General features: G+C 46.0%; 1 protein-coding gene across 2 annotated transcripts in view; it reads left to right on the top strand.

Annotated features, from left to right (window-relative positions):
• Nucleotides 1-7,705, top strand: part of LOC120715634 (ubiquitin-conjugating enzyme E2 E2-like) — a 66,357-nt gene extending 58,652 nt beyond the window's left edge. For both annotated transcript variants that reach the window (XM_040002726.1, XM_040002727.1), the window contains 2 exons: nt 569-716; nt 6,989-7,705. In XM_040002726.1, coding sequence (XP_039858660.1) covers nt 569-716; nt 6,989-7,086 — 246 coding nt within the window. In that variant the 3' untranslated portion in view covers nt 7,087-7,705. The remainder of the gene's footprint in view (nt 1-568; nt 717-6,988) is intronic.
• Nucleotides 7,706-12,448: the final 4,743 nt, after the last annotated feature.

Raw genomic sequence — 12,448 nt, 5'->3', positions numbered from 1 at the left:
TCCACTCTGACTCCTGGGTCGATATCTGCTCAACAAGTGTCACCATCAGGTAGTAATAACACACATGACTGCTAATTCAGCACCATGCTTCCCCTGTAAGTACCTGCGGTCATGTGATCAGAGAGTCATGTGATCAAATATACAGCTTGTGAACAAGTTAGACTTGAAGTGATGGCATCATTATGTTTGCTCTCTGTTTCCCCACCTGGTTAGAAACCAGCAGCTCTCCTGGAAACACTGGGATGTGATGTATTATTACACTGCTGAAGTGTCTCTTTCTGATCATTGTGATGTCTGTGATAGGCACCAAGATATCCACTGATGTATCCCATAATGTCCTGATGTGATGTTTCATTGTACTGAACAGTCTTTCAGCTGAACATGTCAGTAGACTTTTTGCCCTGACTCGAGTCCCAAAATATAAAAAACACTTGTTTGTTTGATCACCTTACATGTTGTTGATAATTAAACGAAACCTAAAATAAGCCTTTTTTAAAACGTGTCATTGGCTCAGAGGTCAGGATCAACAGGATGCAGCATCAAATGAAACTGTTTCTTAACCAATCAGGTGACGTTCCGTACGAGGATCTACCACTGCAACATCAACAGTCAGGGCGTGATCTGTCTGGACATCCTGAAGGACAACTGGAGTCCCGCCCTCACCATCTCCAAGGTCCTACTGTCCATCTGCTCCCTGCTCACTGACTGCAACCCAGGTGACAGCTTCACACACACACTCACACAGAGATGCTGTCATGTAGCTGTGACAGGCTGACTGAGCTGCTTAAATCATGTACTTTACTGAAGTTGTGTTTGCAGCGCAGCAGCAGCAGCAGCAGCAGCCCAAGAGAACAGACAGGCAGTGTAGTGATGAAAACAATGATTGTGTGTGTGTGTAACACTGTCCATCACAAAAGTGTCTCTTTTATATAAATGCTGTGCTCTGGCTCCATCACAGGTACAGAGGTCCACAGTGTTTTTTGTTTGTTGCAGATGTGCTCTGCATGTAGCCTTCATGTTTCTGAGACTGTCTGTGGGTCATTTTGAGCTGTCACAGGTATACCTGGCTAATAAGAAGCTCCTTTCAGCTGCTCCTGTATTAAAGTGTGAGCCTGGGATTCCAAACCCCCTTTAATCCGTTCAACATTTAACCAAGACTGTCTGGAAAAACTCAATCCTGGAAGCAGCTCACAGCAAAAAGGCCATTTGTGCCAGTCTGACCCCGATTACTGTAAAGACAACAGGGACCTGCAGTTGGTGTGTGTTGGTAATGAACAGAATAAAGATTCTCAGTTTTTAAAATCATTTTTTTTATCTCTACATTATCAGCACTTTGAGAGTTAAAGTGAGTTACAGTTTTTTTCAGCCGCTAGGACACATTTCTCAATACTTAGGTCACTTTTGCAAAACTCTTCACACAACCCTCCTAACTGACCGTCAGCTTGGCAAAGCAGTTCATTTCACATTCAAAATGCACTACAACTACCAAAACACTTCATTCAGGTCTCAAATAAACTCATTCTTCCAGAACACTAGCAAAGGTTGACAGCCGACAAACACACTTTGTCACCCACAAAACAATGACCTAAAAAACACTAACAACATGTAGCGTTACACAGTGTTTCCTTGTGTAAAACAAGGACACATCTCTGTTTATAATTTCAATATATGTTACTGGAATGAATCAGACATCATGCAGAATTCGTTAATATTTGTTTCTGTATTTTTATTTTTTTGCACTAAGTAATCCCAAATACAAGAATTTGTATACACACCATCCACTGATACACATACAATAGTAATGCTAATCTACTCGGTCTTCTCCATTTGGCCACAGGTTCTCATCCACATCACATCTTATGTCATCTAGGGCAACACACCTAGGAAAGAATCTTCTGGCTGCCAGAATTGAAGGAGTTGAACAATTGAAGGAGTAACACCTGTGTAGATGTTCATCTACAATGAGAATCAGCTGTGGCTGGTTAAACTGCATTTTTAGATTTAAAATATGTTTCAATAAAATATTGCTGTTGCATTTTGCTGTCTTTTTAAGTTTTGCATTGTGTTATTGTTTTGACCATAAGTTTAACAGCTTTGACAACAGTATGTAAGTACATGCAAAATGTCCTGTCCGTACAAAGATTTTTGGCAGTTGTTGTGTCTGAGTGAGAAGATAATTCATGAAATTTGAGAGATGTAGTCATTGAATGCATTTTGTGCCAAAACAATGATAACTGGTCCTCAGTTTAGCCCACATAGACTTCTGTTGTGCTCACTGTGTGAGGAGTTTTGCAAACGTGACCTAAGTATTGAGAAATGTGTCCTAGCGTCTGTAAAGAACTGTAACTCAGAAATGTGCTGGACCATGAAAGGTAGGTCAGGGCCAGAGGATGACTAGGGATGGGTATCGTTTAGGTTTTATCCGATACCAGTACCAAACCGGTACTTTTGAAACGGTGCCGGTGCTTAAACGGTGCTCAAACCAGTGCTTAAAGAATGGAGAACACACACTTTGTCCAAAAACCTCTCATGTTTAGCTGTTTTCCACTTTTTCTTTGGTCATTTTAGCCTTTTTGGCCAGGGTGAAGGGAGTATCTGCCATCAAACAAGAAGACAGCCGCATGTAGCTATGATGATGTTTGCTAGTTCACCTTACCTGCATTAATTTAATAACGTGGTTAGCCTACTCAACGTAAATTACACACGAACAACATGAAGCTACTCACGCAGAGAAGAACGGCTGCTGCTGCCATCATCATCCTCATCATTTCTGCTACACTGGCAGGGCTAGGGGCCAGGACTCTATTCTTCGGGTTCTTGGGGATGTTGCTAACTCCGGGTCTGATAACAGGCACCACACCCACAGTAGATGTGCTCGGTGTGAGGTCTCGCAGCAAGCTATCAAATACAGCGCATTTTTAAAAAAAACGCTATGCGTCACCAGGTGTTTCATCGGATTGGAGGTGTTACCTCCTTTGACAGTATCACAGTATCAGCTTAAAGCACTTGTTGCAGGCTGCTGAGTTTGTATATTTTGCTGTGAAGTACAGCCAGACTTTTGACCGCTTCGCCTTGGGCATTTTTAATCTGTAGCTCTGCTCTAACAGAACGTACGTACCTGGGCCCGCCTACTATCCTCGGAAACGTAAAATGATTGGCTAGAAAGTGTATGACATCTCAAGAAAAATAAAGCACCAAAATGTGCGCTGCTTTTCGGTCTGGTTACTACCGTTTATGTCTGACATAAGCAGTAGGGGGGATGGGTACTGGTACCCATCCCTAAGGATGACTGATGGTTTTAGACGCGAACAGCAGGAAATGAAATGGTTACAGATCAGAGAGTGGAAGGAACTCTGGTGATAGCTCGGTACTCTCTGCAGGGACTGCTCTGTGAGAAACGCAGCAGTGGAGATGAAGATGAGAGAAGCCTTTCCTCCCCTCCTCCTCAGCGTGCTCACATGAATTGAGACGGTTTCTTTTAAGTGTGATGCAGAAGAGGTTTAATCGAGATCACGTCTCTGGCAGAAAAGGGGAAAGACTCCTCCCTGTTACCCACGCACTCCCTCTTCCTCTTTCTGCCTCTTGCCTCATCAGAATCGACCCACTCACAACACCCTCAGTACTCGATCAAGTGTTTAAACTCTGAATCTCAGGTTTAGCCCTCATAAACTGAGAGACAGAGAGAGAGAGAGATCTGTACTTTAGAGATTTTATATCGGATAACTTGGAGTGAAGCCACGTGGCAGCTCAAAGCTGTATCAGCTCGTGTCCACATGTAAACCAGCTCAAGCTGCTTATTTTACAGAACTCCAGCCTGTGAGTGAGATCAGCTGACAATCAGGAAGGTTTTTCTGCTTCAGGCTTGGTGCTTGTGTGTCTGTGTGTGTCTGTGTGTGCGTGCGCGTCTGTCTGTGTCTGTGTGTATGTGTGTCTGTGTGTGTGTGTGTGTGCGTGCGCATCTGTGTGTGTGTGTCTGTGTGTATGTGTGTCTATATGTGTGTGTCTGTGTGTGCGCGTCTGTCTGTGTCTGTGTGTATGTGTGTCTATATGTGTGTGTCTGTGTGTGTGTGTGCGTGCGTGCGCATCTGTGTGTGTCTGTGTGTATGTGTGTCTATATGTGTGTGTGTGTGCGTGCGTGCGCATCTGTGTGTGTGTGTCTGTGTGTATGTGTGTCTATATGTGTGTGTCTGTGTGTGCGTGCGTGCGCATCTGTCTGTGTCTGTGTGTATGTGTGTCTATATGTGTGTGTCTGTGTGTGTGTGTGTGTGTGTGTGTGTGTGTGTGTGCGTGCGCATCTGTGTGTGTGTGTCTGTGTGTATGTGTGTCTATATGTGTGTGTCTGTGTGTGCGTGCGCGTCTGTCTGTGTGTGTGTGTATGTGTGTCTATATGTGTGTGTGTGTGTGTGTGTGTGTGTGTGTGTGTGTGTGTGTGTGTGTGTGTGCGTGCGCATCTGTGTGTGTGTGTCTGTGTGTGTGTGTGTCTGTGTGTGTGTGTGTGCGTGCGTGCGCATCTGTGTGTGTGTGTCTGTGTGTATGTGTGTCTATATGTGTGTGTCTGTGTGTGCGTGCGTGCGCATCTGTCTGTGTCTGTGTGTATGTGTGTCTATATGTGTGTGTCTGTGTGTGTGTGTGTGTGTCTGTGTGTGTGTGTGTGCGTGCGCATCTGTGTGTGTGTGTCTGTGTGTATGTGTGTCTATATGTGTGTGTCTGTGTGTGCGTGCGCGTCTGTCTGTGTGTGTGTGTGCGTGCGCATCTGTGTGTGTCTGTGTGTATGTGTGTCTATATGTGTGTGTCTGTGCGTGCGCGTCTGTGTGTATGTGTCTATATGTGTGTGTCTGTGTGTGTGTGTGTGTGTGTGTGTGTGTGTGTGTGTGTGTCTGTGTGTGTGATAGACATGAGATCACTGTCCGTGGTCCTGAAAGTCTCATTTTAATGTGTTTGCAGAGATCAGAAGAAAAACATCTTCAACCATTCGAAACATTCAAATAAAAATGGCTGCTATTAAAATTCCCTGTGCTGGATGATCATCAGTGTGGGGTCCAGAGTCAGGGTCTCCATTCTTCTCTTCTCTTACATACTGTCATGCTTCGACCTTTGCTGGGCGTCTGCAGTTCCTTCCAAATGCACATCAATCATCTTCATTACGGGTGCTGACGGGGGCACGACTGTAGCACTGCTCTGATTGTAGGGTTGGTTTTGATCCAGTGTCACGTTCCATGGATATCAGATGTAAGCATGGTCATCATCAACAGATCTGGATCATTTGGAGCACAAGGAAGATACTGTGGACTGAGCTACGAGCCCATCTCTGGACTCCCCCCACAGTTCTTGAAAATGTCTGCTATTCTGGGAAACAAAGGCATTATGGACAGACCCCACATATTTTGCCTCAGCGTGGATTCTATAAGCTCGTGTTTTCCACATAAACACACAAATCTCCCACTCTTTTCCGCCATGCAGCAGTAACTACGGCCATGTCAGCTGGGTTGCTTTTTTGGCTTTAATTATCAGTACAATGAGCAGTGAACTGTGGCTCAGTTTGCTTGGTTCATTTGAATCTTTTCCTCCTTCTATTTTGAGAAATGCAAAAATCTCAGATGCACAGTCTTGTTGCTCCACTGTGTTTGTAAATACCAGCGATTAGTAACTAACACGTCGGTAAGTCTGGCACTAAACCTGTTAAACCCTGCGTCACTGTGTGCAAAGCGGCTCCTGGTTTGGTGTCCAGAGACGTTGTGAATATGAGCAGAGAGCTTGTGAGGGCTCAGTGAGTTCTCTGCTCTGTCACTTTGCTGAGACAGGAACCAGCAACACAGTCAACAGTCATGGATGTGCCGTTTATCAAAAGACAGGTAGGCACAGGACTACAGCTGGAGGCCGCCATGATCACAGCTGATTTACTCTGCTGTTGCATCAGATCACGTGATGCAAGCTTGACATCAGGGGCGACCGTGGCTCAGGGGGCTGGGAAGCATATCTGTAACCGGAAGGTCGCCGGTTCGATCCCCGAGCTCTCTGTCCTGGTCGTTGTGTCCTTGGGCAAGACACTTTACCCTACCGCCTACTGGTGATGGCCAGAGGGGCCGATGGCGCAATATGGCAGCCTCGCTTCTGTCAGTCTGCCCCAGGGCAGCTGTGGCTACAACCGTAGCTGCCTCCACCAGTGTGTGAATGTGAGAGTGAATGAATAGTGGAATTGTAAAGCGCTATATAAATCCAATCCATTATTATTATTATTATTATGCAAGCTTGACATCAGACTACAGGAAAGACTGAGCTCCACGTGTTTGAGTTACCAGTGCTTGTAACAACATTTCTGTGCCTTCCAATGAGCCGAGGTCTTTGATGAGGCTGTGGTTCCACAGGCCAGGTAATCAGATGTTAGCCAGCACCTTATGTCTGTTTGTGTAAACATGTCCTGTACACCACTCACACAGACGACCCATCTGTGCCCAGCAATATCTCGCTTCCACCTCAGAGTCTGACGTTTACAGTCAAGCAGCTGACTGATGCAGGCTTTTGAAGAGCAGTACTGATATCTGGCGATTCAACCCTCTGTATTCCTGTTAGAAGGTTCCAGTTTATTTTGACTTACCTGACCGTCCAAAGACAGATCTGTTGGACCTATTCAGGATGTCCTGACACACAGCGCATCAAACGTTTTTGCATGCAGCACGCTAACAATGTGACAGGAGGAAGTGTTGTGATTCCCGTCTGAAGGTTTTCAAAAAGAAATTCTGGCTGAGACCTGGTCAGAGCCCTTCCCCCACACTGAATGCATACAGGATACCGAGGCAGCTGACCGCCCGCTCATCACTGTCACAGATAGTTTTGCTTTTGCACAGCTGTCCTGCTGAGTGTGCCTAAAGCCTGGCTGTGCAGTCTTTTATATTATGAGTTTCAGAGAATTCATTTACCTGCCATACTTTTCAACATGTGACAGCCAACACGTGGTTAAACATGTCTGCCGTTTGTTCTTGTATTCCAGCTGACCCTCTGGTTGGAAGCATCGCCACACAGTACCTGACCAACAGAGCTGAGCACGACAGGATAGCCAAACAGTGGACCAAGCGCTACGCTACATAGAGCAGCTCCAGGACCCCAGCTCCTCCCCCAACACACACACACACACACCTCCTCTCTTCTGGAATCTATGGAAGCACACCCGCCCCTGTCATCCACCCCCCCAACCCCCGAGATACAAACTGTTATTTGTTCCATGCTGACTTGAAAAGCTTCTTTTTTATACAAAGAGTCTATTGGGATTGTATTTTCCAATACACTGAATGTTGATATGGTCATGAAAAGCTTTAATACTGTTATTGTTCTGTTGATGTTGTTGTTCTTATTGTTGTGGCATTGTTTATAACATTGTTGCCACCCGTGTCATTCTCTTTATCTAAAAGCGCGTGTGATGAATTCCTCCCGTTTCATGTGATGTAAAAATGTTCATACTGAGTGAGTGCATTTCATTTTGTTTGTGTTTTCCAGCTCATGGTCAATATTAGTGCATGGCATCAGGACATGTGTTCATGTAGTGGACACGTAGTCCCGATATTTCTGTTCAGGCAGAACTGTGGCATGGAGTGAGCCCATCATCATGTATGACAATAGTGCTTAGTTTGCTGTACACTTAATGCCTTGTGAGAACATACATACTCATCGAATACTCAATAAAACACTGGCTGTCATGTGACACAGCTTCTCTCAGTCTGTTGTTTTAATTCAGCACTGCGTGATGTCAGCGCGTGCTCGTCGCTGTGACCACTTCCTGTCAGAAACGAGCTGTCAGAGGCTCACCGCAGAGACTGAATGATTAGAAGGTGAGAGGTTATTCCCCTCTGGGTCAGACATGATTGTTAATGTGGCATCTGATGCAGTGTTTTCAGTCACTTTCTAGTAACGTGGATCCGTTCTACTCGCTCACGCAATACAGACTCGTTTGTTCCCGAGTCGGTCACAGCTGTGCACTTATGTAACCGTGTGTCTTACTTCCTCTTTGTGCTGTTAGACAAAAATTTCGACTACACAAAGCGTCGTGACTGAGTGCACGTTCAGCCTTTATGGCAAAGACCTGCGTCCCGCAGTGCTGCTGGTCACTGATGTTCTGTCTGCGAGCCGTTTGAATCAAGTGAAGGCGGAGCAGCACCTCCTTACCCCGAACTGTGACTGCAGCCGTTCATCACCAACAAATTAACTCCAGAGCAAAAAGCACGGCTAAATACTTAAAGGTTTGTGGAGACGCGGTTAACAATAAAGTAATCCTGCATGCTGACACATTTACTTTCAGACTGCAGTCCAGGGCGAGCTTTCTTTTCTTGTTGTTCCCAGTGACGTGTTTGGAAGATGCTCCGACCACCACACGTCGGGTCAGTGACGTCTGCGCTCCCTCTGCAGTCCTCCTCTGACACTCAGCTGACTCGAGATGAAAACAGTGGACTTGTCATGTATTTGTCATAATTCAGAACTAAAAGCAAAACAAATCTTTAGTTGTACTGTTGCACTTTTATTATTTGCAGTGTTGACTTGTGCCGTGACTTGTTTGTGACGGCACTATTTTACTTATTTTATTCTTCCTTCCTTGTGTCCTTGTGTTGATAAAGACTTTAAAGTCCTCTCAGAGAGCCTCTATGCTGACAGTAGGTTCTAGCTTGATTAGTTCTAAAATCATATTTTCTCAGTCTGCAGCTGTGAACACAAATCCTGAAAAGCATTTTGTTTTAAACACTGTTTAACCACCTTTGAAGTTCATGCTGCTGTCAAATCATCAAATCATCTCTGCAAGATATTTTCTGCCCTTTGTTTCCACGAGTGTCCTATGTACTCTAAGGAGCTTGGAAAGAAAAGCGTCTGGACTTAGAGTTGCTTGAGGACGTTTCACTTCTCATCCGAGAAGCTTCTTCAGTTCTAAGGTCAAATGGTGGAGAGAGATTTAAACCTAGTGGGAGTTTCCATTCTCTTCAATGTGCACAGCGCAGTCCAGGAAAGGCAAACAGTCGTCCTTTGTGTCTTCCCCGGTGAACTTGATGTTTTTATCCACAGCGTTAATGTGCGCAGTGAAGGATTCCACTTCTTGTGTCTTGATTTTGACCCAGGTGTCGTCTACATATCTGTACCAGTGGCTGGGTACTCTTCCTTTGAAAGAGCCAAGAGCCTTCCTTTCCACTTCCTCCATGTAAAGGTTGCTACAATAGGTGACACGGGGGAGCCCATGGCACAGCCATGTTTTTGTCTGTAGAAGCCTTCGTTGTATTTGAAGTATGTTGTGGTGAGGCAGAGGTCTAACAGTGTGCAGGTCTGATCGGGGTGAAGTTGGTCCTGTCCTCCAAGGAGCTGTCTTCTTGTAGTCGTTTTCTGACAGTCTCCACGGCCTCCGTGGTGGGTATGCAGGTGAAGAGAGAGACTACATCAAAGGACACCATGGTTTCATCTGGATCCAGGGGAAGTTTCTGGACCTGGAAGTCGGTGGAGTTCTTGATGTGGTGTGGGGTGTTCCCCACAAGTGGTGCCAGGATGGCAGCAAGGTGTTTTGAAATATTGTAAGTGGCTTACGCTGCTGACAATGGGTCTGAGTGGGACACCTTTGCATTCATACTACTAACAACCCTCATGAACTCACATACTCAAGAGTGACTGCTGTGCACGCAGGTGATGTTGTGATTAATGCTGAGGTCTTAGGGGTAGACGTTATGGGCCAGGTGTTATCATGAAAGTACTCTACCTGGATTTAAACAAGGACATGAAAAGCTGAATGGGGCTTGCACAGCTAGAGGTCTGAGTGTGACAGTGGAATGCTTTTGTGTTTCCATGGTTTGCATAGACGCTACAGAGCATGGCTCAAAGTGATGGAGTGTTCTCCTTTGGTTTCACAGCTGCCAGGCAATAAAACCTTCTAGTCCAAATCCATCCTTTAACTATCAAACATCCCTCATCTGTCTCCACAGCTATGAAATGTCTCAGACAAAGATAATAACTTACAGAGAACACAACAAGATATTTATGTGCAGATCAGATCAAGATATTCAACAACAGCACATGTGCACAAGTAAACCAGCCAAGGTGTGCTCTCAGTGTCAGGGGAACAACAGAGAATAGCCCACCGAGGCTGGAGACGGAGCATATGGGAGAAGGATGCAACACATAACAGCAAAGCTCATTGGCTAACAGAGCTGAGAGGAGACCACAGCAGCCTCCCTGAGCAGGCTCCAGCAACCGTCACAGTGACAGACATCCAAGAACGGGTCTCCAGCATGAGGACTTGGACAGCATCTTCAAAGAAGAACCTTTCATGTGCAGTGAAGATATTTACCCGTGGACACCTTTAAAATGAGGACTGACTTACTGTGATTCAATTTGTGATTCCAGCATTTTGTGATTTGTATCTGCAACAGTTCCCACGATGCCTTTTTATAGGCCAAGTACAGTTCAAATGAGTGTGTTTGGAGGAACCTGAATAAATCTACTGGGTGAACAGTGGGTTGGATTACAGTGAATTACAGGCACAGCCGTCGCAGTAAACTACAGACACAAACACTTGTTGATGACAGAGCTACATCCAGCTTTGCTTTGTGCACGAGGCCCTGCTTTTGGTTTCTGTGGGAAATTCACTTGTTACAGCAGCACAGTGGACTAAAGGAAAAGCTGAGTGAGAGAAATATTAGAAAAAGTAAAAACAAAATAATAATAACAATAAGGCAGCACGGTGGCACAGTGGTGAGCACTGTTGTCGCACAGCAAGAAGGTCCTGAGGTCAATTCCACCATCAGGCCGGGGTCTTTCTGTGTGGAGTTTGCATGTTCTCCCCGTGTCTGCGTGGGTTCCCTCCGGGTACTCCGGCTTCCTCCCACCGTCCAAAGACATGCAGCTTGTGGGGATAGGTTAATTGGATAATCTAAATTGCCACTAGGTGTGAATGGTTGTCTGTCCCTGTGTGTTGGCCCTGCGGCAGACTGGCGACCTGTCCAGGGTGGACCCCGCCTCTCGCCCTATGACAGCTGGGATAGGCTCCAGCGCCCCCTGCGACCCTGAAAAGGATCAGCGGAAGCGAATGGATGGATGGATGGATAAAATAAATAAGAAAAATAGTGTGGAACAGTGTGATGGTTACTTTATGCAGTCAAATACACATTGTTTCTTTTTTATAAGTATATAATAATAATATAGATGTATTTTTAAAAAGCAGCAAGCTGATCTTTTTGCCACCTCCTCCCATTATTCACGCACTGCAGATGTAATGTTGTGAAGGAGAGGTGTGCACACACACACACACACACGCAGTGAAACGTAGGTGATCAATAGAAGTGAAAGGCCAACGTTGTTCTTTGAGTAAATAAGAGCCTCGACTCCAAATAAGATTACATGGATGTGTAACATGTTGGAGGCAATAAGCAGATTATCACCATGCTGAACAACACAAACACTACATGGCACAGTTTTGGTGGAGGGGACCTGATGTTGGATCTCGTCTTGGGCGACCGTGGCTCAGGGGGTTGGGAATCGCATCTGTAACCGGAAGGTCGCCGGTTCGATCCCTGGGCTCTCTGTCCTGGTCGTTGTGTCCCTGGGCAAGACACTTTACCCTACTTGCCTACTGGTGTTGGCCAGAGGGGCCGATGGCGCGATATGGCAGCCTCGCTTCTGTCAGTCTGCCCCAGGGCAGTAGCTTGCCTCCACCAGTGTATGAATGTGAGAGTGAATGAATAGTGGTATTGTAAAGCGCTTTGGGTGCCTTGAAAAGCGCTATATAAATCCAATCCATTATTATTATTAGAGCTTTCATTCTGAATATTCACAAACACGTTTATAGGCAGACAGAGCAAGCTGGGGCAGGACGTGCAGCAGGTGAGGGTGGATAGAGACGGAAGTGTGCTAACAAGTGAAACGTGTGTGGAGAAGATGGAAGGAGCACTCCGAGGACCGATGAAGGTGGAAAATGAGAAGTGGAGCACGGATGGAGGACATTTAGTGAATCAGGATGTGCAGAGGATTAGTAAGGAGGAAGTGAGGGCGGCTGTGAAGAGCATCGACAGTGAAAATGTGGTTGGTTCAGGTGACACACCTGTGCAGGTACGGGGATGTCTAGGACAGACAGAGTGGAGTTTTCTACCCACAGTTTCGGGGAGTGAGAGGAGGCCTGCAGAACAGAGAAGAACTGTACTGGTGCTGATTTTCAAGAACAAGGGTGATGTGCAGCTAGCAAACCATAACCCTGAAGCTGTGGGAGAGAATTAATGAAGGGGGGGTCAAGACGAGAGGTGACGAACCGTGAGCAGCAGTCAGGCTTCATCCAGAGAAACACTACAGATGTCAGGGATCCAAGAGAAGAACTGTGGAGCTGTGTGAGGAAGTCCGGAGTGGCAGAGCAGTCTGTGTGGACAGGATGTACGAGGAGGGCGAGAGGGGGTGAGGTGCGTGGCAGGAGTGACAGATGGGTTGAAGACCGCTGAAA

The sequence above is a fragment of the Simochromis diagramma genome, unplaced genomic scaffold, assembly GCF_900408965.1.
Source record: "Simochromis diagramma unplaced genomic scaffold, fSimDia1.1 OVJJ01000449.1, whole genome shotgun sequence".
In the NCBI taxonomy this organism is placed as follows: Eukaryota; Metazoa; Chordata; class Actinopteri; order Cichliformes; family Cichlidae; genus Simochromis; species Simochromis diagramma.
Note: the sequence above shows the minus strand (reverse complement) of the source record. Positions and strands in the feature narration are given on the sequence as shown.